General features: G+C 41.0%; 1 protein-coding gene across 3 annotated transcripts in view; it reads left to right on the forward strand.

Moving 5' to 3' along the window:
• Window positions 1–13,504: 13,504 nt before the first annotated feature.
• Window positions 13,505–24,990, forward strand: part of KIF16B (kinesin family member 16B) — a 140,677-nt gene continuing 129,191 nt past the window's right edge. For all 3 annotated transcript variants that reach the window (XM_071422186.1, XM_071422205.1, XM_071422195.1), the window contains exon 1: window positions 13,505–13,652. In XM_071422186.1, coding sequence (XP_071278287.1) covers window positions 13,606–13,652 — 47 coding nt within the window. In that variant the 5' untranslated portion in view covers window positions 13,505–13,605. The remainder of the gene's footprint in view (window positions 13,653–24,990) is intronic.

Consider the following 24,990-nt stretch of genomic DNA (forward strand, 5'->3'; position numbering starts at 1 on the left):
TGATGGGACATGAAAATGGGGAGATTAAAGAGGCAGAGCTCATTCCTTGGAGGAGCTCTTCTGCAAGAGGCCAAAGCAGAACAAAAAGAGAGATGTCATGGATCTCTGCTTCTCTCCAGGGCAAGTGCCACCTGCCCTGAAAGTGCAAGATGCCTTTCCCTGGTGGATGAATGCTGACTTTATGGTGGCTTGGTGGTGGATGGGCACCTGGATGATGTCTGTGATGGAGTTACTAAGCAAATTACCCTCAGAGCAATGTCTTTTGGGACTCTGTTGGTTGACAGGGGGCTTAGGGATACGTTCTAAACATACTGGCTGAAAACTGTGATCTGTGTTTGGTCTGCAAGACATTCTCTGCCCAGGACTGCTGCTTCTTTGTTTTCAGCATGTAGGAACATGCTGATTAATGCTGCTTTTCCATGTGGGATTAGCAGCATGTCTTCTGGCTAAACACTGCTATGAGATATTTCATTTCAGCCTTTGAATGGGAAATGTACCTTAAAATTGCACCCACTTAAATTTCAGGGCATCATTGATTTACTAGACTGGATTTCATACATGAGCAGGTTGGGTTTTGTTTGGAGTCAGAGCTTGTTTCTCTGTGGCATGCCATATCAGGCAGGTACACGAGATAAAATGCAAGCAGAACATTCCATTGTTGGCATTTTGCTTCTTTTGAAGCAGCAGAAGGATTAGATGAGGGATGCTGGGAGCTGTTCTCTGGTTTTCCAAAACAACAGACACTGAGTTCTGGCTGTGCTCTTTCCCTGAACTCTGTGTGCTCCAGGTGTTGGGCTGTAAGCTCATGGTTCATAAAACCTCTGTTCCCACTGACTTCTTGTGTGACTCTGTGCATCTCCTTTCCCTTCTTTCCTCCTGTGTTCTCTTACCTATCTTCTCTATTCAGGCTATAGATTTTCAGCAGAGAAAGAGCTGCAAATATCTGCCACCATGGGCTTTCTGGCTTGAGTGTCACTGTGATATTTTCTGAAAAATCCCTTTGCCAGAATTTCTTCTCCTGGGAAGCTGAGAAGCCTCAGAGAAAAATGTAAATAATAATTATCTGACTCACTTCTCCTGTGTTTGGCTGCTTTATCCAACAGGTGCATGTTTGATTGTTTCTTGTGAATTGTTTTGACTTAATGACCAATCCCTGTCCAGCTGTGTTGGGACTCTGGCAGCAGTCACGAATTTTCATGATCATTCTTTGTAACCTTCTGTCTGTATCCTTTCTCTATTCTTTAGTATAGTTTAGTATAGCATTCTTTAATATAATATATATCATAAAATAATAAACCAGCCTTCTGAGAACATGGAGTCAGATTCCTCATCTTTCACCTCATCCTGGGGACCTCTCAAACACCACAACTGAGTGGATACTCCAGACATTTTATTAGCAATATTAATTGTTATTGCCAACAATAATATTACTATTCTAATTCCATGGCAAGGAGGGGAAACATACTGGTGATACTCATCATCTTAAAGTGTGTATGCAACAATATCCCATGTAAATTTTGTAAATTTGCCATTATTGTTATAGCAGCAATGATGCTTCTCACAGCCCAAATAAATGCTATTGGGTTTTTTATGCAGTCAACAATCAGTGCAGCACTGTATTAGTGTTTTATGTGTTTATACACACAACTTATGCCAATAAGCAGGTGATACTTAAATAACTGTTTTAGTTGTTATACTTAATAGCAAATATAGGAAACGATATCACTTGAAATATTGAGCAAAACTACATTTGTATCTTTAGAATATTTTGAACTCTAGTGAAGAGCAGCGACTTTTTAATGTAATCCTCACATAGCAGGTGTGATTTTGCAATTTTTTAATTTTTTTTTTCTAGATCAGTAATTCAGCAGTTGAAAGGCAACTGGTGCCTCTCCAACAGAATTATTTCAGCTCTGGTTTGAAAGCAGATGATTTTCCCTCTTGCTTCAGGCAGGAGGATGTGCAGGATTGCACTGTGCTGCCTCTGACCAGCAGTGTTTGATCTGTCAGTGGAACATCACTAAGCAGGAAAGTGGACACTTGAAATTAAAAGCTGCTTCAGGTCTGCTTCACTCTTCTTTCTTTTCCAGTGGGGTATGATTTAATCTCCATGCCATGATTTTATTTTTAAGGAGGAGCAATGGTCACTAAAAGAATACAATGTGCATTAGTTTGGGACATGCATTATTTTTAGCCATGTTAAATACTTCCTCTCTGTGAAGTTACTGACATATAAAACCCGTTTTTCTTTTTCTGGGTTGTGTGATCCTAATCTGATTTTATGTCACTGAGGAAATGCAATGAGGTGAGATTGACAAGATGTAGTTTTATTAAAATGCTTCACTTGGCTTGGTTTGAATGTAAATTTGAGGGACCATTGTCTAATGCCTTTTGCAGATGTTATTAAAAAAGAAATCAAAGATTCATAGAATAGTTTAGGTTGGAGAAACCCTTTAGGATCAAGTCCAACTGTTAACCCAGCACTTCCAAGTCTACTACTAAACCTTGTCTCATGTTGCAGGTTTAAAGATTACTAAGTAATAAATGAATATTGTCTTGTTAGTGAGGTGTCGCAGTGTTGTGAGGGTCCCCAGGACGAGATGAGAGAGGAGAATTTGACTCTAAGTTCTCAGAAGGTTGATTTATTATTTTATGATATTATATTAAAAGAAAATGCTATATTAAAACTATACTAAAGAAAAAGAGACATCAGAAGGCTAGACAAGAATGAATAATAAAAACTCATAGCAGACTCAGAGTCTGACACAGCTGGCTGTGATTGGCCATTAACTAAAAACAATTCACATGTTTAGATAAACAATCTGCAAGCTATATCCCAGAGGAGCAAAACATGGAGAAACTGAGGCTTCTCATCTTCTCAGGAGAAGAAATCCTGGCAAAAGGATTTTTCATAAAATATTACAGTGACAGTGATGGTTACTTCTGAAGGGAACCAGGACTAGGTAACACTGATAAACTTGAAAGAAAAAAATCTTTCTGATGTTGTTTAGTTTCTTGATAAATTTCCCCCCAAAGCCTATGTAAAATATACATCAGTGCCCAAATCTGGGGTTTTTTTGGGTGGGCTCTTCAATGGTTTTGCCTGAACATCCCTTTTCAGCTCATGAACACTATGTTTTGCATCACTGAATGAAGAGTCATCTGTGATCTAAACCCAGTTTCCAAGGGCCAGGTCTGGGAAGGGGTTTGATTGGCTTGGTACCTGTAGAAAAGGAGCTGAAGCAAACTGATAGCAATTTTGGAGAGCACACAGACTCTACCCACTCAGCTGCCTTTCAAAGGAGGTAAAACCCTGAGACTCCTTATTCAGGCAAAGCTGGCCTTTGAAGCCAATGATGAAGCTTATTTTATCTTTTGGACAACAAAAGTGGAGTCAGTTCAGTAGAGCTCCAGGGAACAGGTAGGACCAGCAAGGATGGATAGAAGCAGTGAGGTTTTTATGCTGTTCCCTCAATGGGCTGAATCTTTCCTTGTCCACCCCATGCAGACACAGAGCCTGTGTTGATCAGTCAGTCATTCTCTTTCATCCCATGCTCCCCATGGGCTCCTCTCTCCATCAGGAGCCCCCCTGCCCTCCCCATCCCCAGCAGCAATCTCTTACCTCTCCCTCTGCTGCCTCTTATCTCAACGTGTCTTTTGCCCCCTGAAATTCCCAGCTCCTGGGCTGGCATGCTGGGTGCTAGCCTTGCCTTACTGGCCTGAATAGAAAAATAGTTATGCTCATTTTCCTGAGCAAGTGTCAGGAAAATGGCTTCCCAGACTGCCTAAATCTTCCATTTCAGCCAAGAGGAATCTGTAGATTTTTTGAAGATGTGTGGACTGCCTTTCAAGAACCTCCTCAAATAGTTTTCTTATGGCTATTACCATATTGAGCAGCTCAGTCTTCCACCATCCTTCTTCCTAGGGATTACAGATAAAGCCTTATCTCATCAAGGCAGCTGACCCATACTCCACTCTGTTTTTCTGCTGAATCTAATGTTAGCATTAAATGCAACAAGATTTCATATAGTAGTGTATTAGGACATAAATGTGCTCTATACTGACTCAGAATAACCTCTTTATTTCTCTCCAAATTTGCTTTATCCAGGGAACTTTATTCCAAGAATGTTATTTGTCTCTTTTTCCCAGTGGATATTGATCAAATTGCACTGAAGTCAGTACAGTGTTTCTCAGTGCTTTTCAGTGTTTTACCTTTGGCTTTTCATGAACTTGTATTTTCCCAAGTTTCTTCTTATTTTATTCTAAGCTTGCCTATGTCACTTGCCTTCATTTCCATTGGGAAAAAAATGAATAAAAAATGAAAAGAGGGAAAAAATACCAGGGAACAAACTGGGTGTAAAATACATGCAGAGATAACTTTGTGCCCATGGATTTCCAGTGTCCAGCCTCAAACATTCATTTTTGGGTCCACTAAACCCACAGTGAATATAACTCACTAATTCCTACCCTCATCCTCTCTGGCAAAGGAAAAAGAAATTTCTGCCATGAGAAGGAAAAGACACAACATTGGAAACACAGAAGAAAGGTTAATTATTATTATTTTCTCATGTGCCATCAACCAAACCTTCTTTGGCCTCCAGGAAAGCTTCTGTTCATGCCACTCATGCAGCCTGATGTCTTCAAAGATCCATGAGGACCAAAGAACATTTTCCTGCCTGAAATCTAGATACCCTGGCAGCAAACATAGCTGAGTTCCTGGGTTTGACATGCCTGACAGGTGCCCTTCACAGCCTTTATCTCTTGCTGGGGATGTCACCACGAGCATTATCTGTTTTGCTTTTCCAGATGGAGAATGAAGAAATGGCTCTCAGTGCCAAATTCTCTGGTCCTCCAGCACTGTGACTTGTTGGGGCATACAAGATGGCAATGAAGGTACTCAGTCTCATGTCTGGCTGGAAAATCTGTAAGAGATTTCTCTGGAAGAGACTTTGCAGCCTCCAACTTCCTCTGTGCTTAACGCCAATAAAAGTGATAAAGAGGTGCTTGAGTGAGGAGTAAGGGGGAATACATTGCATGTGTTTTAAAAGGCCAGGATTAAATGGCTGTTTGTACACAAGGCATTTCCTTGGCCTCATGGATAAAACTGCACTGGCAAATCCAAGAGCTTGTCCCTGCCACAGCCTCAAAAAATACAGCTGTTCTTGATCCCTGGTAGTGACATGTTAATGTGTTGTGTAAATCCCAGGGTGCTGCCAGGAGAACATCTCTGAACATGGCACTGCAGTAATTCATTAAACATTATTAGATCTTTCTGCAGCTTGCTTGCTTGCTTATCAGGCCTTGTCATGTTTTCTTTTGGACACGACAGATTGCCTTGGTGTTAATTGAATGATGCACCAGAAAAGAACAAAAGAGAGAGCTCAGAGACTGACACTGTCCATGAATTGTAAATAATAAGAACTTGATAAGAAAAAAATTATCAGAACATCTCCCTATTATATTTAATAACAAAACAACATACTGCTATGTTCTTGGGTGATTGGATGTTCTTGGATGGGAAAATTAATGAGTTGAACAATAGACAATCTCATTTCTCTTTCCAACTGTGCAGAAATTAAATGTCAAATACAGCCACTTATTCTTCATTTCCACTTAAGCGTGCTTTCCCTTATCAGGCTCCTTAACTTGAAAGTGAAGCAGGAGTGGGGACAAAATCATCTTCACTTCTAATAAGTCAGAAACACATTTAAAATGCTATAGTGTACTCTGTGAAGCTCAAAGAGTGCTCTTTGTAATGAGAAAAGTTTCTGTGTAGGGCAAAATTCTGTTGTGCAAGGCCATCTCCCATGAATATTTTGCAATAAAAATGTAGTGGCTGTATTTCCAAAGCTGGAGTTCAAGGTGACAGTTGTGTGTCAGAGGAGTAAGTTGTCTCCTCTAGAATATATACCTAAATGTGAGCAGTACATTTGCTTCCCTGTTATATACCTTATTTGCTTATTTCCCCATGAAGTATGTTTAAAATGCTTTGAAACTGAACAGAAGAGGAAAGCACAGCAAAAGGAAAATTAGTCTGTAGAAGAGTGAACAAAGCAATTATCAGGAGATCAAAGCAGCAGAGGCAGACTGGTGACTTTGCTGTTCAGTTCTAACTAAGCTTTGGCTGAAGCTGTTCTGGTTCAGTTCTGGATCAAGCCTAACACAGCTTAGAAATGATGATTGTACACTCAGTGGTTTGAGTCTTTGCTAGGTTGATTCCCCTGATCCAACTCAAAGGTTATTTGGGTTATTACATACAAACTCTCCTTTCCTGTGGTCCTGCAGACCAAAGAAAACTTCTAGTGTGGACATTGGTGTTTCTCAATCCTGCTACATCTGCACCTCAGCAGCTTCTGGGTCCTTCCACAGCAGGGCAGGGAGTTGTGTCTGCTTCCTCACCCCAGCTTTAAACCTGCATGGTTCTAAAACCTTTGCACCCTCCCTCGTAGCTCAAAGGACAGTCTGTGTAAGGGGGTGCCATGAGGACAGCTTCCAACACAGCCAGCCACCTCCCTGTACCTCTGGCCAGGAATTTGGAGGGTCCCTGCACAAGTACTATCTGCACTGGGAACAGGCCACTGTCTCCTGTACCAGCCTCTCATGATGCAGTATCCAAAATGTTTGTGATGGGCTCTCCAGGAAGGGATGGGCCTGGGAAGCCAGGCAGCATTCACTGCTCTCAGCATGAGATCTCATTGTGAGCTGTGAGTGGTCTCCCTGCCAGGCACAGGTGGAACGGTCACATCCTGGATTTTATTATTGCCATTATAATTGTGAGTGTCAAGAAGAGAGGGAAGCAGAGCTGTTACCATTTAGTTCAAGCTAACATCCCCAGCTGTGGCAGGCAGAGCACTGGCACACTGCCTGGCACTGCAGTGGGTGCTGCTGCCAAGGGCACTGAGGCCCTGCCTTGTCTCCTGCAATTCCTGCTGCTGCTCTCCCTGAGCTACTCCCAAGGATGGTGCTGGCAGTGCCAGCTCCAAGTGACCCTCCTGGGCCACCCCAAAGTCCTCACTCCTACCTACATCCTCTGGCAACACCCTGGCAGCTGGATTGGCTTGATGTCCAGGGCATTTCATTAAAAAGAAAAAGACAAGAGCAAGAAACATCCAAGTGGGAAATACCAAATCCCAGCGCTAGTGGCAGCTCATTAAAAATACACAGCTACCAATGAGAATTTCAAACTGATGGCTTTATGCTTATTTACTTGAAATTGAGTGCTGAGAGCTGCTGGAAATGAGATATTTCTACTTGTTTAATGTGAATTTGCATAGTACTTTGTTGAGTTTGTAATACCAGGATATCCTTTAGTTTTCATCCATCAGATGGCTGCATTTGGGCTTTCAGCTGGGAAGCTGTAGTGAAGCCCTGGCCTCACTAGGCCTGGCAGAGGGCCACTCATCCCCTTGAGAAGTTATCTGTGGCAAGCTCCTCTACTGGAATACAAGTGTGAGTTCAAAAATCTACAAAAGTGATTTGTGCACAGTGGGTAGGAATACAGGCTGAAATCTGGCTTGAGAATGAACTCAGGAAAGCAGACTGTGTGCATGGACTAGGAGGACTGTGTATGTGTGCTGCTGGAAATCAGCAATACTGTTTGTTCCTCATAATTTTGACAGATTGGAAAATCAGAACAGTCCAAGAATGTCACCATGATATTTTCTAAAAAAATCCTCTTTGCCCAGGATTTTCTCCTGGAAAGCTGAGAAGCCTCAGAGAGGAATGAAAACAATAATTATCTGATTGCTGCTCCTGTGTTTGCTGCTTTGGAATGTGGCTTGGACATTGTTTACCAACAGATGAATGTTTGATTGGTTCCATGTGAATTGTTTTTAATTAATGACCAATCACAGCCAGCTATTTTGGACTCTCTGAGTCTGTCACGGGTTTTTATTATTCTTTCATGTGAAGCCTTCTGATGTATTCTTTCTCTATAGTAATATAATATGATATGATATAATATAATATAATATATATAATAAATATAATAAAATATAATATAATTAATATAATATAATTAATATAATATAATCAGCCTTCTGAGAACATGGAGTCAAATTCTCATCTCTCACCTCATCCTGGGGACCTCACAAACACCATACAAGAAGAAGGAGGATTCTTCTGGCTGAGATAAAAGAGTTTACAATCTGTTTCAGCAGAGACAGCAGAAATGACACTTGAGTCTTCATGGCACCTCGGGTGTAAAAAGCTCTGCAGCAGCAGGGTTGGAGGACGATGCTGAGCAAGTGTTTTCTCCAAAGGACTCCCAGGACTGGAGAGATGAGTAACTTTCCTGATGAATTGATCCATGACAAGGTAATACCTTCCATGGAGGACTCTCTTAATCATTCTAGCAGTGAGCATTGACCTTTCTGCACTAAATTATCAAATGCTAATTTGCCTTTCTACAAACTGATGTGGGGCTGATGACAAGCTCCAGCCCAATAGTGAATCCCACGGATGGGGAGATGCCCATCCTTCTGTCCCCTCCCTGCTCTGCCAGCTGGAAGAGGATCTCAGCAAGCTCAGACAGAGGTCCTGAACTGTGTCTCCTCCTTAGAAACATATTTCAAACTGTGATAGGACAGGAGTATTATAGCAGGTAAGAGGTAACCATATGGCAAGTCATTAATTCCTGTCCTTCCAGGCTATTTGCATATGGATGCAAGGAAAGGCAAGTGGTCATTGTCAAGGGGAGTGTGCATCAGAGGGGCCTCAATGGAAGACTTAGCATCACCCATTATTAGCAAGGTCCAGCATTTCATCCATCTTGTGTGCTTGGGACCTGTTTTGCAATCCCAGGAAAGGATGAAAAGTGCCTGAAGGTGTTTCTGAATGTGCAGGTGCATTGTAAGGGCCCAGATAAGAGCGAGAAGGAAAGGGAGGAGGAGGTGGTCAGAATCCAGTCCAGTGCAGCACTTCTTGTCTTCTTGTGAGCAGGCTGGAGAGTCACAGCAGCTCCACAGATCCCACCTTTGAGTCTGAAGATAATTTCTACTGCAGGTGGAACTTGCTTTCTCAAGTCCTAGTGAGGGGTAGCAGAGACTTTTTTGTGACAATGCAAGAAAAACTTGAAATGCTTTATTAATTTTATCTGAATCACAGGTTTATTAAAGTCATACCAAAGGAGCAGAGGAGTATTTGGCATGTGTCTTGAGTTTGGTTAGGATTTGGGTTTGTAATTCTGCCAGGTGTTTCAGAGTGTAAAACATTTCGTATTTAGAAACTGACGTCTGTATTTTTCACCAGGTTTTTAAGGAAAGGAGGTTGAGGCGCTTTGTGTGGGTACGTGTATTTACATACCTTTATATTGTTTTTTTGGGGGGGCTGTCTACTTTGACCTTGTCTTGGGGTGATTTTATGATGGTACTCTATTCACTAATCATCTGCTCCATGCCCAGAAATGGTTGTAGTGGCTTTGAGGTGGCTCTGGGGATGGATGTTGAGCCTTGGGGCTCTGGTGGGGTTTTTCCAAAAGCCTTGCTCCTGAGCGTGCTGGGTGCAGTTGGGACCAGCAGTACTTTGTTGCTTAGCTAGCTTGGTTTTTTGTTAGCTCAGGCAAGAAGGTTTTTTTTTTCCTTTTCCCTGTTTTTTTTCCTTGAACTGTTTGGTTTGGTTTTGGTTTTGGTTTGAGATCAGAATCGATGGAAGAAGCGTTGGCCATGGACTGCTGTAGACCCGAGAAGCTGCTTGGCCCGGCCTGACCTCAGAAAAGCTGACCCAGCCCAAGAAAGGACCCTAAATCCAGCAGCTTCACCTGCTGTGAAGAGGAGACCAACATCAGAGATTCACCAGGTTCCCATCTGTGTTTTCCCTGAGCCGCTGCATGAACTTTTTTTCCTTCCCTGAGACAGAAGCCGCTGCCATTTTGTTCTTCCCTGCCACGTGGCCAGCCTTTATTTTTCTCTTCCCTGGCAGTTTAGGTTTCCTTTTGTTGTGATGTGTATGTGGAGTAAAGTTCTGACAATTCACTATTCAGCATTTATTCTTTTTTTCCCCCATGCTGTGTGGGCACTTTGTCAATAAATGATTGGGGTTTTTTTCACTTTCATCCACTAACATTCATTTCTGATCCGTGGGAAGAGATTGCTGAAACCCTTTTCTTTAGAGAAAACACTCATTCCAGAGCATTTTCTCCTAAACTGAGACCGATCTATGTCTAGAAGGCTGAAAAATAATCCTTTCTGACAAGTTTTGTAGAAGCCAGGCTGAGAACAGTGACTTTCCTACAGCCTCAATCTTTAGAACATCCACTGAGCAGCTTAACCACAGGAAACAGCTTAACCCTAGGAAAGCAGCCTTCCTTTGAGTCCTCCTCTTGTAAAACTCACTTGACCCTGACTGAAATGGCAGATGGCGTGTAATAATTTCGTGGGGAAGATTGAACCAGTGAGAGCTTCAAGCAAAGTTCAAACAAACTCATTGCTGAGCCCAGGGGCAGGAGAAAGAGGAACACTCAGTTACATCCCATGGACAAGGTTACATCCTATGGACAAGGCTTCATCCACACTGCTGGACCAAACCAGATTGGGTTTTACTCACCACAGTCTGCACACAGCATTCATGTCCTGGCCTGGTGAAGGAAAGAACTTTCTGAAGTAGCAAAGCATGGAGAATTTTAGGAAGATGGGAAAGCCTGGGGATATTTTACTGCTTCATGCCAGGTGTGTTGTGGGTGCCTTAGCTGGTCCAGCTCCAATGGGCACTCATTGTGGAAGTGGGAAAGTGTTTTCTCTGAGTGTGGAGAAGCTCATGTGCCCTTGATGGCTGGATGTCTCAGAACACAGCACATGGACATGTATTTACTGAACAAGGTGTATTTCTTCAAAAGCTTTGCTAAGCAGAAGCAGGGAAAGCACAACAGTTTGAGAGGAGTTACTAAATGCTCTGGAGCTTAAGCTACATTTTGGTTGGCTTTCATGTGTAGCTTTTACCATTGCTTTTATTATTTTATCTATTAAGCATGTCTGGACATCTTTTTACTGATGTACATGCATGCTTTATACGTGCATGTTTTTATTATACAATTTTTAGCTTATTTTTATATTTTTTAATGTGTTTTTGCTATTCCTTGTCAGCTTATTGCACATCTCCCAGAGTCCTCTATGAAGTTTTCAATAGGCTTAAATCAGTTTGCCCAGTGCATTGGTGGGAGTTCACCTGCCTGGATGTTTGGCTGCTGCAGTGTTTCAGCTCCTCTGCTCACTTGGGTGACTCAGTCCTTGGCTGATTTTGAAGCAAATATTGCTACTTCTGTGATTTCCCAACACCCCTGTTCTTTCTCTCCACTGTAACACCTGTCTGACATGGCAGAGCTGATCCCTTCCTCCTGTCATCCCTGGTACACAATACTCTCACACTGCTGCCAAAACTTCTGACTTGCCTCTCTTTCCCTTGGAGTTTATCAGCACAAGCTGTCTCCTCCCTCCTTGCATCTTTACCCTGTGTTTGTCCTTTCATATCACTGAAAACCTCAGGAAAAATCCACATTACAAATTCACTGCTTTCTTTTCCATCTCCAAAACTTCGGAAGAGTTTTTAATCTCTGTCTTGCAGGTCAGAGGTCCTGTCTGGCTGTTGAAAGCCTCCTGGATCTCCAACAATGTGCTCTGCTCTCTCTCTCTCTCACTTTTTGTTCCTTTCTCTGTCTTTCCTACTTGGCCCTATATTTCTTCCTCTTTCTTCTAAGCTGCTGCACCAGTTAGACTTTCTAACTCCTGGCCCCTTCTTGTTCTCATTCCTCCTGTTTCTTGAGAAAATTGAACATATCATAGTTTCTGGTTTGCTATAAAATCACTTCTTGAACTTGACCTTTCTATTCAAATGTCACCTCAACTCTCAGTTAATCTGTGCACTGCTGGGGTCTGGGGACATCACTTTTATGCCTTCTTTCTTCATCCTCTCCTTTCTCCAGCCCCATGGCATCTCTTTTTGTCCTGGTTTTCAGCTGTCATTTAGTGTTTGATAGCCTTCCACCCCATCCTCTTTGACCACCTCCACCAGTCAATCATCCTCTAAATTTCTTCCATCCTGTCTGTGTTTCTCTGACCCTGGTTCTTCTTGCAGACCTCTGGACTGTAACCATGGGGTCTTTCTGTCTCTCACTTTCCCTTTCCTGCTCTCCTCCTTTTCCCAGGTCAAGTTGGTAATCTCTGAGCCTTGATGGGGTGGTTGAACTGGGTGTTCTTCAGAGGTCCCTTCCAATCCTAGTAATTCTATGATATATGCAGAAACATATAGGTGTAAATGACAGAGACAGACAGAGATAAATAGAAATATATAGCTATCTTCCTCATCTATAGATAGAGGTATATATAATATATATATGCTTATATATATATTTATATAATATATATGCTCTCTATATTAAATATATCTAAAATATATATAATATATATATTTATATATGTTATATATAAAATATATATAACATATATATGTTATATATACTAACATGTATATATGTTAATAAAAATAGATATATTTTTATATATATTTTATATATATATATAAAATATATATTTTTTATATTATAAAAATATATACATATATATTATATACTATATATGCTCTCTATATTAAATATATATAACACTATATATAACAAATTCTCCCTGTGTATAATGGGGAGTTATATATATATATGTATATAAAAATATACATACAGAGGGCTGTATATGTATACATATATTTACATATATGTGTATATGTGTGTATGTATATGCATATGTGCATATATAACCAAGAGGTTTCCATATATAACCCAAGAGATTGTAGCCAGGTGAGGCTGACCCCTTTAGGGTCTTAAGCCACACCAGGGGAGGCTCATGTTGGACTTTACGAAATTTCTTCACAGAAAGGGTGATTAGACAGTGGAGTCACTGTCCCTGGAAGTGTTTAAGGAAGGATTGGACATGCCCTGGTCTAGCTGACACAATGGTGTTTAGACAAAGGTTGGGCTCAATGATCTCAGAGGTCTTTTTCAAACAAATTGAATCTGTGATTCTGTGATATATATGTATGTGTCTATGTATATGTATGTATGTATGTATGTGTGTATATATGTACATACATATATGGATATATGATATACATCCATATATATGGCTATATATATATGTATGCATATGTCTGTGTGTATGTGTCTATATATGTATGCATGCGTGTATATATATGTGAATATATGATATATGTGCATATATATCACTATATATGTATGTATATGTATGAACGTGTGTGTATATATATGTATATATATATATGTATATATATGTGTGTATATGTATGTATGTATGGAAGCATACACTCCTCCAATAAATAAACATACCGCGGTGGGTGGCCCTACGGAGAAATTCCCCTATGCCCACCCTCGGTTCCTATTTCTGCCCCTCCTCTCAAAGCTCCTCCTCCTCCTCCTCCTCCCCCGCCCCAGTGCGGCCGGGCACACCAACGGCGAGGGGCGTTTTGTCCCTGCGCGGCCGCCGTACGGCGCGCTGGGGCAGGCTGGCGGTCGCCATAGCGACCGGGCCTAGGCTGGGGGTGGCCTCGCTCGGTGGAGGCGGGCGGGCGGTGCCGAGGGACGGCTCGGGCCGGCCGGGATGAACCATGGCCTCCGTCAAGGTGGCCGTGCGAGTGCGGCCAATGAACCGCAGGTGAGTGTGGGGCCGCCCCGGAGCCGGTGTCGCTGACAAGGGGTGAACGCTGTGTCCCGGCTCCCTGTCCCGGCGGTGACAGCCGCACCGGGGGCGGAGCTCTGCCGGGAGTTCGAGGGCTCTGCCGGGAATTCAGGGGCTCCCGGAGCTCGGCCGAGCCGCTCTGCCCAGCTGGAGCAGCTGCTGGAGCTCTTCTCCTCCCCGGGAGGTTGGGAAGTGGCTCCCGGTGGAGCGGAGAGCAGCGGGTCCTTGCCTGGGAAGTTGCTTTGGTCCTTCTACATTGCTCTGGTCCTTCTGTAATGACGGAAAAGTTACTCTGGTGAAGATAGAAAACTCTGAGAGGAGGGACCTGCCAAGGATGTGTAGTCAGGCTTCTGAAATGTGAAAGAAACCTACTTTATCTGGAAACAGCAGCCTTTTCTACCTGCTTGAGAGAGAGAGATTGTTGTCTAGTTCTTTGGGAGTGGTTAAAGGTTATCAGCTTATTCTCAAAATATGTATACCTATCTATATATGTATATATGTATATATCTATCTGTATGTATCTATATCTATATATAAGCCAGGCAGTCTGCTGCATTTACTGTATGGACAGGAGCTCATTACCCACTTCCTGAGATGCGTCTGGGAAATAAACACCGTTTTCTTTCATAATATATGTGCATAATATGCACGACAGAGTTAATGGTTCAATTTAGAAATAGTATGTGGAAAATTCTCTGATTCTACTGCTAGTGCTCTTCCTCTTCCCTTGTTCTGAATTTGTGTAGTTAGTTCAAAAGAAAAGTGGTTTAAAGCCCAGGCAGCCCATCAGGCTCCTGCTGTTCCTTTCACTGGATGTGATTCAGGTGTTTAAAACACACAATTTGCCACATTCTGAAAGCTGCTCCATATCTTGTTGTTTTCAGCGAGGGAAAGACAAATCTTATGAGAATAGAGCTGATGAAGGTAGGAAGGGGAAAATATTGCAGGTTGATTTTGAATAATTTAGGTGGTTGGAGGTCTGGGTTGGTGAATAATTTTGTCACACCCTTTTGCTTCCCCCTGCCCTCTCTCTTGGGTCTAACCATGTGGTTCTTAAAAATTTTAAAAATTATTCTAAATATACACTCCACTTTTCCTTCAAGAATCTCTGACAACAGTTAGCATAGGTCTTCAGGGTATTAATAAGATTTGTTATGTTCAATGTTTCGGTAAAATAGAGAAGTTTTGCTGGAGGAGTGCACCTGTGATCTGCTAAAAGACAAAAGAGACACAGGAATGGAAAGCACATGGCAGAAGGGAGGGGTGATAATTGTGATAGGCAGTGGAAACACGGACTGTGAGTGTAAATTTGCAAGTGTTGTGGTAAAGGAATATCACACAAAGGCTCTGGACATGGTGACTCTGTTGCATGTGGGAGGATAACTTGGATGGGACTGGATCTGAGCATACCAAGAAAATGATGGAAATGACACAATGGAAAAGGGCAAACCTAAGAGCAGGGCAGACAGAGGCTGGGAGTGGTGCAAGGGGCAAGCTGAGAAAATGGTTTTTGTCACAGCTGTGTGGCAGCAGGCAGGCTTGCTCTGAAAACTGGTGTCTGACCATGCAAACTGTGAAGAACCTACCAGTTTAAGCTGCTAAAACCTTGGAGTTTATGGGATGCTGTTAGGTGTTTATGAAACATTATAAGGAAGCTGGATTTAGTGCCCTGGGATGTTTTAAGTGTTGATTTTTTTTAGAGGCATAGTTGGTGTTTGGTGTGGGACCCAGCACTGGAGTCACTGGTGTTCCTCTCTGTCAGTCACTGCTGGACTTAGGCTGGGTTTTGTAAAACTACAAAAACCTAACCCTAAGCCTAAGCCTAAGCCTGGGAGGATGCTTTTCTTCTTGCAGTAGGAAAGGCATGCTGAACTGCAAGCCAGGAGCAGTAATCATATTTTTCTTAGTGGTTTCTCAGAATTGTTAGAATTGGAAGTGGCCTCTGGAGATCATCTAGTCCAGCCCCCTGCCAAGGCAGGGGCACCTTGGCAAGTGTTCCCTTGCATGTGTCTTTTCTCAGCTCTGCTCCCTTTGCCTTTTTGGGTCCCTGGAGAATTTTACAGGGGAAAAGCCTTTCCTCCTATTCAAAGGATCTTTACAGCCTTGTGTTCCTTCTCCAGCACTACATTTCAAAATCCTTACCATGACACTGCATGGAGTTAATTCAGTTAAATATGCTTTGGTTTGTTTGAAGTTTAATAATACAGTGCAGCTTATTTTATGAGTCATTTTTAATTAGAGAAGGCACAGTTGATGAATGGTTATAGGAAGACTCCTGCATTATGGAGCAGTTGCACTGTGTGGGGTCACAGCACTGCTAATTGTGTGCTAAGTCATGAACAAGGATTTTGGAATGAAACGTGATGGGGAGAGGGTTGTTTTAAGGATTACTTACTGTTCTCTTGCTTAGCTAACAAACCTTTTTGCTTTTTTCTTCTGTGATTTATTTTTAGTCTTCATTTTCTCTGACTTGGCCTGTCAAGTCCTTAACTGTTTAAGTCTTAACCATTCTTCTTGGAGTAACATCCCAAATTGTGTTATACTGAAATATTTTGATTCTATCTCTGCATAATGTAATGAAAGTGTGTCTAATGGCTTTACAGTTACTGCTTTGAAACCAGCTGTAACATGAGCTTAGAAAGTCACTTGGTGAGTCTCCATCTGTCACTTGGTTGCCCCCATTCAACACTGAATTGCCATGACAGCCCTTTAAGTCTGTGCTTATTGCTGTAAGTTTCTGTAAAGGCAGCAAAAAACCTTCAGCTGGCTGAAGCCTTGGTTTTTGTCATTGGATAGAAGGGGAGGGAGCTGGGGTGCTTGGTATATTTTGCTTTGGTAAAGTAATGGATTTGGTCACCATCATTTCTAAGGTTCATTTTCCAACACAGCCACTAGAAACATTCCTAAGATGGGATTGTTGAGAAGTGTAATTAGATTTGAGGCACTTTTTGCTCACATACTGAACAGATGACTGTGGGTGACTGGTTACTAGTCACTGTCTTCTGCATAGTGTGATATCTGGGATTCTGATAGGCCTCACCTAATTCTGGCTCTCTATTTTTTATTATGCATAGCATCTGCACAGTTCAAATAAATGCACTGCTTTATTTTCATCTGTTCACAGTCTTTAAAAAAGAGAGAGAGAGTAGTATTTTCTTGCTTCCATTTTGTGTCATGTTTCTTCTTTACGTAAACTAGAATTCAATTAGTGTTTCAGTTATCAGTGTCTTGGTTTGAGACAATTTAAAGAAGAAGATGCTGGAATGAGTTATCTCCTTTATGATTCCAATAATCTCTATCCACCAATAAGAAATGAATACTAACAGAGGAAAGTTAAAAAACCATGGTTTATTTACAAACAGGTTGCCAACAGGTAGGAAAAAAAGTACACAGCTGCTAAATATCAAACTGCTAAACCTCACCACCCCATTGGAATGTGAAAAACACCAATCACTTGTTTTTAAAATTTTAAAAGTTTAATAGTAATCAAATGGTTATAAAAATAGTAATACAATTAGAGTAATAAAAATTTGGACAATTTGAATTAGGACAATATGAGACAATAAAAACAAAGAATTAGGGACAGTCCGGGTACCTCTTTCTGGGCAAAATAAGCCCGAAAAAGGACCCACGTTAACAGAGGATTAACCCTTAAAAGCAGCAGCCTGTTGCATATTCATACACCTCATACAGGATGCATAAATTCCATTCAAACACAGGATTCTGTCTGGTCAGTGTCAGCTTCTTCCTCTGAATCCTCATGGCATCATCCTGCCTGAACGAGGCAGGAAGAAGTTGGTTTCTTCTGATAATGGAGCGATAAATTCTTTTTCTCTGAAAGATTTAGGTGTCCTGTGGCTGCTATCTCAGTGTGAATCCTTTCTTTAGAAAAAAAGTATCCTACATAGCATAGTTTCTATTTTAACTTTTTATTATAACCTAAAACTATATTTAGCACACTACTTAAGAAAAAAAGATAAAAAAAGCTTTAGCTTGAGCAAAAATCAAACCATGTGTGAAGCAAACACCACGCTGTGCAGAGCCATGAACCTGGGTGGGCAGCTTTAAAAAATGCCTGCTCCAAAAGCCAACTTCCTAAAACTCCCAATCCCAACTTCCTAAGCCCCCCACCCCACTGAGATTCCCAGCTGCAGGGCCCTAAAGATCCAGGAACAGATGGATGAATGTAGATACATGTATAGAAGCCTACACTCCTCCAATAAATAAATGTACCACCCACTGCAGTCTATTTATTTATTGAAGGAGTGTATGCTCCTCAGATAGGTACAGAGTACTTTATTGTGGAAGGATAGAATGTAAGAAAATAAAGATAGTGCAGAAGGTAGTCTCACTCCTGAGGAGTTGCAGCTGTACCAATCACCAAAGATGAGGAACAGGCCTGCCCTTAGTAGGCCACAGCTGTGTCCAATAATGATGAGTGCTACAAAAGAGTGGGTTAGCTGGGTGAGAGCAGAGTTGGAGTTTGTTGGCTGTGCTGTGAAGAAGAAGGAGTCAGTGCTGTGAGGAGCTGCCTGTGAGAAACCACTGAGAAGGTATGGGCCTTTTGAAATAAGATGATAACACATTATTGTTATGAATCACCCCAAGACAGTCAGTTAAATAAAATCATCTAAAATATGCCAAATAAGAAAAACTGTTTTGATATTTAGTAAAGGATATGTCAACTTGATTCTTCTAAATATTGCCACTAAATTCTTGTGGCTCTCAATTTCTTACACCTGATAGCTTTGTTCTGTTTGGCTTTTAATTCATGAAATGATAGAGGGATGCAAGCTTTTTCAGATTTTTATCCTGTTTCTTCTGTTTCTTGTATTTGCATAAACCAATTATTGTCCTTAACTGGGTGAACAGACTTAATAAGGGTCATATGCTGCCCTTACCTGCAAAGGTGCAGCTGACATCAGAAGATGGGTCTGCATTGCAGTAAGTTTTACTCTGTGCTTACCCAGTGCTCTCAGCATGTTTAGATGTTCCTTTAATGAGTTGCCTAGACTTTTTTACAGCTCTCTTCTTACTGCCAGTATGATGAAATAGAAATTCTAATTTGATTTCATGTTTAAATGATCAGGCTTTTTTCCCCTGGATGTACACACTCCTTGGATTTGCTCTCCAAACAGAGGTGACTAATGGCAGAAGTACCTGTCAGACACTGTAGTGCTCTATGTGGTTATGCAGCCATTCACAATTATTGCATGAGGATTAAAAGGTTTTCTCTTTGGTGGTGGGGAGACAGAGGAAGTATGTTCCATTGCATAGAGACAGCTTTTGAGTGACTCTGGGATTTGTTTGGGTTAAGATCTGATACTTTAATCCACAAATACAGTCTGTGTGATTATTCATTAGATGTAAGGTTGGCCCTCTTGGATAACTTCTGAGTTACACCTGTAAGTCTGAGCAACTTCCCTGCATGCAGGGCTGGAGGCAGAGTACCTTGGGAAATCTACAACCAATATCTTATCTTTAAAACTATCTGCTTGCACAATCCAGGCTGTAGTATCAACAGCAGAGTTTTCAATGGCTCAAGCAATGAGCCATTAATAGAGCATTGCAAAAGACAGTGATATAAAAAAAGCTGTTTTGTTTCACAAGGAACTTGTGACTGGAGTGTTTTTGTAGCAGGAAAAAGAAATAAAAAGGGAAGAGCCAGCTGAATTCTTTGTTTCCATTCTAAATGTTTACAAGTAGTTTAGATAGGAACTTACTGGGAGTATGAAATTTTTAATTAAATAGCCATCCTTTTTAGAATTGAGAAGGGAAGCAAAAAAACATGCATGGAAAATGTATTATAAGATTGTTAATGTAGGGAAGAGGGAATGAATTGGGGTCTCAAATTACAAGTTTTTAACTACAAGTTACTGTATATTTTTCATTTTCAAGTTACTGTGTACATTTTAAATTTTCATAAGCTTATAAAGAGAGTGTTTTGACAAAATGTGTATAACATTAATGTATCACAGGTGAAATGAGGAATGATGGAGTGATTAGAAGAAAGGACTCATAGCTAAATACCATATCTGTCTCTGAAGTATGCAGGGAAATTTTTACTGCAGCTGTTTCCAAACACTCACTACTGGTTGTTGCTCTTTAGAGGTGTCCAGAGTGATCTCAGATAACGTAACTCACAGCTTAGATATGGCCAAGTGTTGCAATACTGTCACTTTCTGAACTACTGTACCAATGAGGATAAGCCTTTTATCAGTGAGCTGAGTTTGCTGTTTCCTCTGGTAACTGTTTGAACTTCCATTTTAATAATGGTGTTTGATTTATAATCGTGTACAATTCCTCTACTCTAGAAAGACGTTGAAAGATCCTTAAGCATAAGGTGAGGCTCTGGTGTGCCTGGGGTGAATGTATATCTGTCCTACCTCTGCCTTTTTATGTGGTTGAGTTTGAATCCAGTAAAAATTTACTTTGATACTGAGTTGGCAAGATGAACTAACTGTTCTGAATGTGGCTTTTTTACCTTGCCACGTTTTGTGTTCAGAACCTTGAACATATTTCATAACCTCTGGCAGAATTTTCCTTGTTTTCAGAGTAGAAACACTTCTCTCCCTGAAATTAACCTGTGAATACATGTACATGCAAATCCCTTCATCAGTGTGCTGCTGCTGTTGGCACTGGATCAGTGCATAACGGTGTAGACTGATCCGTGCTCTTGGATCATGTAAACTTGGTACTGAGAGTGCTTGAAGGCTGAAAGAAAAAATGTTCTTAGTTTTGTAAGATACATCAAGAAATGTTTTTACTTTGTCTTTCACCTCTTCAAAAGGTAGGAACTGTAGGAAGAGTTTTATTCTACAGTATGGTCATGAATCTTCTCAGGATAGATCCTCTACTGCAGGGAGGAGCAGAGGAGTGAACAGCAGCCTGATAATGTCCATGTCATCTCTCCTTAATAATCCCTACCTGGTACTTTTTCAGCTGTGGGTTACACAGTGGGGAATCTGGCCTGTGTCTTACCCTGTAGGTGAAATGAGATGATTTTTGTGTGGCCACATATTTAAGATGTAAAACTTGAGAGTAAAGAGAGGTGAGCAGGACATGCAGATGGACCTGTTCTGCAGGGACTGTTGCTCCCTGGTTTTGGTGGTACTTGATGTCAGACGTGGTGAGAATGTGTTATTTGAGAACAGATATCAGCAATAAATTATGACATAAACACTTGTGATTAGGTGAAAATGCTCTCAAGGATTGTAGAAGTCTCAGAGATGGTAGTTTGGCTGTTGTTGTTGCTGCTGTCTGTTGTTCTGGAATGAAGATGCAATTGAGTGTTTGCTGGGAATCATAGATGCTGTGTATTGTGAGGTATGGTATCTAGACAGATCATATATTTGAGAAAGGGGTGTAGTAAGCTGGGTTATAAGGCTGTAGACAGACCATTAAAAAAATGAGGAAAGGCTGGAGAACCTGCTCTTGAAGCAACAACTTGCTCACAGCAGAGCATTGACTCAAAGGACTAGAAAATTAAAAAAACAACAAAAAAAACCCCAGAGCCTAGTGATCTTATAGAAAAGTGTTAGTTGTCATATATAAGAATAAGAGATGTCAGAAATCTTACAATCAATACATTTTAAGGCCTTTTTTTTTTGTATGTGTAAGAGTAAATAGTGATATCTAAATAGTTCAGGTCTGTTTAAGTAGGAATGGAAAAAGCAGTTGGGAGGTGAGGAAAAAACACCCAAGTTATTTTACTCAGGAGTTTAAGGAGAACATTGCATGTGTAAAGCAGAACAGATGCTCTTCTGAAGAGCATCATAAATTGGAGATGGTCTAAGCATGTGTTTGGTAAGGGGTGGTAGGACACAGTACTGGACAGCTGGGTTAAGGAGCAGGGTCTGAGGAGGGTGGGCTTTGCTAAAATAAGGAGTTAAGTCAAATAGAGAAGCCATCAGCAAGGATAAGAGGTGACTGGGAATTTGGATGCCACAGGTGAGGATATTCTAGAGAAACTTGTTGGACTCTCCTTAGGCTTTTCCACAATAGCAAATGTCAGCAGTGCTCAAGGGAGCTGAAACTTAGGGGTTAGAGAAACTTAGCTGAAAGTTACAGGTTTAGCACTGGAGAATGCCAGCACTCTCTGGTGTTTGTTTCTCTACAGTTTCTCTCTCACCTGTGCTGAAGTACATGGTCTTTAAATGTTAGTGACTTGTTTTCCTCTTCTTTCTATGCCCTTTCTCTCAGTGGTTAATTTTTGGAGGTTTTCTGCTTAGAAGCAATGGATCTGAACTTAGGGGTGAGCTGCACTCTCAGTGTAATCCTTGTTTGCAAATACAGAGCCAAGCACTGAAGCTGTGGTTGGTGCTTCCCCCAGTAAACCCCTGTGTTAATATTTCCTAAAATCCTGTTTCTGGAACCTCATTATCTGAATTAAATTGGAAAAGATCAACAAAAATGATGGGAAGTCCTTGATTCAAAGAATATCAAGCTACATGTATACTCTATGTGTTATAACTACCAGAATAGGTTAGGAGATGCAAATCTAAATGTATTTTCAGGGCTTAAATGCTGAAAAGAGAAATTAAATACTTAGTTATGGCTCCTTCTAAATATCTCTGGAGTAATGGAATGAAGCTAATAATGGATCAGCTTAAACAGTATCTAAGGAATTACTGCTGGTGAGATAGTGCAGGTTGTGTAAGAATCTCCTGAGGCTCAGGCAGTTGGATAGAGCTAATACCTTTTAAGAAAGTCATTGGAGGAAATCGTGCTTCAATGGGAAGGTAAGACTGGACCTGGCTGACTGTTAAGTAGCTCCTGTGCTTGCCGTTCTGTCTCACACCTCCTCTTCAGTGGCTGTTGCACAGCTTTATACACAGAAGTGAGAATAAATGGGGTACGCAGTCTTTAAAATTGGATCTTGCTCTTTTCATGAAGCAAAGAAGATGGATCAGGAGGGAGAGTCCCCAAGTGCAGAGCTTTATCCTTGTGTTGGTGAGCAGCAAAACTGGAGAGGACTTGTGTAGCTGCATTTCTCTTCACAGAGAAAAGCAAGGCACAACTTCCCAAGAATATTTCTGGGATTTACATTCTCTGAACCTCGGAGGAAGGAAAAACAATTCTTATCTCATTTACTGCTCCCACGTTGTTCACAAGTGGAATGCATTGTGGAAGATTATTTACCTGGAGGGAATTGGTGAATGGATTCTGGTGTGAATGTTTTGATTCACTGATCAGTGGAGTCCAGGTGTGTGTGTTGGGACTGTCACTGACAGTGACAAGAGGTTGTGCAGGGAAGTGCAGTTGAGTGCTTGGCAAATTTAGTTTAGATGTAATATAATATAGAATAATATAGTATATTAAAGTAATTAATTAGCCTTCTGATAAGATGGAGTCCTCCTCATTGCTTCTCCCGGACATCAGGCAAAAATATCTCTGATAGATTTGTCCTGCAGAAGAAGCTCCAATGGGTTTCAGCCAAGCACTGGACTCCCAGTAACTGAAGAGTGAATAGCTGGGAGTGACAGTTAATCTTCCATAAACCATCAGAGGTCAGGTTAGAGCCTCTGCTTACATGTGCTCATTCTTCTGTCCTCTTTAATGCAAATACTTCAGAAGTTTTTCAAGCCTGTGGATTTGTCACAATCATTACCTTGTTTGGTCCTTCTCCCTCCATAGTGCTGAAGAACAAAGCCTTTCCAATGCCAGTGGGGTTGGAGCACAGTGGTAGCAAGGACACGTGTGGGGCAGTGTATTTAGAGTGGCCTCTTGTAGTTTGCAATCCCCAAAACTTTCTGGTCTTAAGCATTTTGAACTTAAAAGCCTGGTTTTAGAATAGTGTTTTCCAAGTCATTTATTTTAGTATTACCAAACACATTGCCAGGTTACATATGCATGTTATATCACTGAAATGATGAACAAGAAAATACTTTTAACTCCTGCTTCTTATTGAGAATTCCCTGAGACCAGAAGAAAAATAGGTGAAAAGTCTCTCTGAATTGTAGCTTTCCTGAGGAATTGAAGTAAGAGAAAAGTAAATCTGTTTGTTTTTCAGGCTTTGTTTATTTGAAATTAAGAGTAGTTATGAAATAAATGGGATTAGCACTCAGCTCTTCTAACCTACTGAGCCCTTGGACTTGAAAGACTCTTAGAAGTCTGAGTGTCTGAAAGGCAGGTATTATTGGTGAGAACAGCTGATTGAAGAGCCAAGTACTCTGTTTTGCAGAGGCTATGAGTACAAAGCCAGGGTTATTTACTGAGAGAGGGTTTTTCAGAGTTATTTAACAAAAGGAGGGCATAGATGGCACTCAGCATCTTAATTGCTGATGGGTTGAAGTTCTTATTGTTGATGAGTCAGATACTTCAAATATTAGCTTCATGAAGACTCTGGGAGAAGAGTTTATACTGGAAATACAAAGCAACAGTGAGATACAGAAACTTGGAGTACACTCATCATTTTTCTGTATGCTTATACATTGGAAAGATATTTGTACTCAGATAACTGAACTCATTTATTGTTCAGTTCAGATTGTTTCTGTGTGTGTCAGTAAAGGAAAAAAATGGCAGTAGAAAAGCCTTATGGATTACTTGAGAAGCTAAAAGAGCCATGAAGTCAGGCACAGTTTTTTCCCCCCTGAATTTCTAATTTGCAGACATCCTACCCCAGAAGACAAGGGCACTGCAGGGCAGCTGTGAATTTCTGAATCATGTTTTGCTGTACACAAGAGGTTAAGATAACACTATCTTTGACTTGGGATTGCAGAGCTAAAAGAACCAATTGGAGGAAACAAGACATTAAAAACAAGTACATAAAATATCACATAGGCTGAAATCCAGGAGTCCCATAACCTTCATAGTGGTATAATAGTTACAAGAGAATTCCAGAATGTCATTCATATCAACGGTTGTGTTTGAGGTTATATTTTATATTGCTTCTGCCAAAGATGGGCTTTTGCTACATTTCCTTAAAGGCTGCTATCAGAAATGTGTAAGAAGAGGATTCACATGTGGCTATTTTAACTTTAGCTGTGCAGCACTAGTTCCCACTGGTGAGACCATTACTGAACCTGGTCAGTATGCAGGCAGAGCAGGAAAGCTGCTGTTGAGGTAGTCTTCTACTTGAATATTCAACTTTTTCCAGATTATTGGGAGATCATGGCACATGTAGATACAATAACTTTAAGTTTGCTGCTGCTTATGATTAAAAAAATTGCATATGTGGCCACTCACCAGTTGCAATTGGAGTTCTTGGAAGGTGGAGCTACCTAAAGTATTATATTGTATTTGTGGGGTGTTCTGTGGCAGGAAGGAATGATGAATCTGACTCCATGTTCTCAGAAGGCTCTTTTATTATTTT

Source organism: Agelaius tricolor, unplaced genomic scaffold (assembly GCF_023055355.1).
Source record: "Agelaius tricolor isolate 1412-34295 unplaced genomic scaffold, bAgeTri1.0.p SCAF_1, whole genome shotgun sequence".
NCBI classification, from domain to species: Eukaryota; Metazoa; Chordata; class Aves; order Passeriformes; family Icteridae; genus Agelaius; species Agelaius tricolor.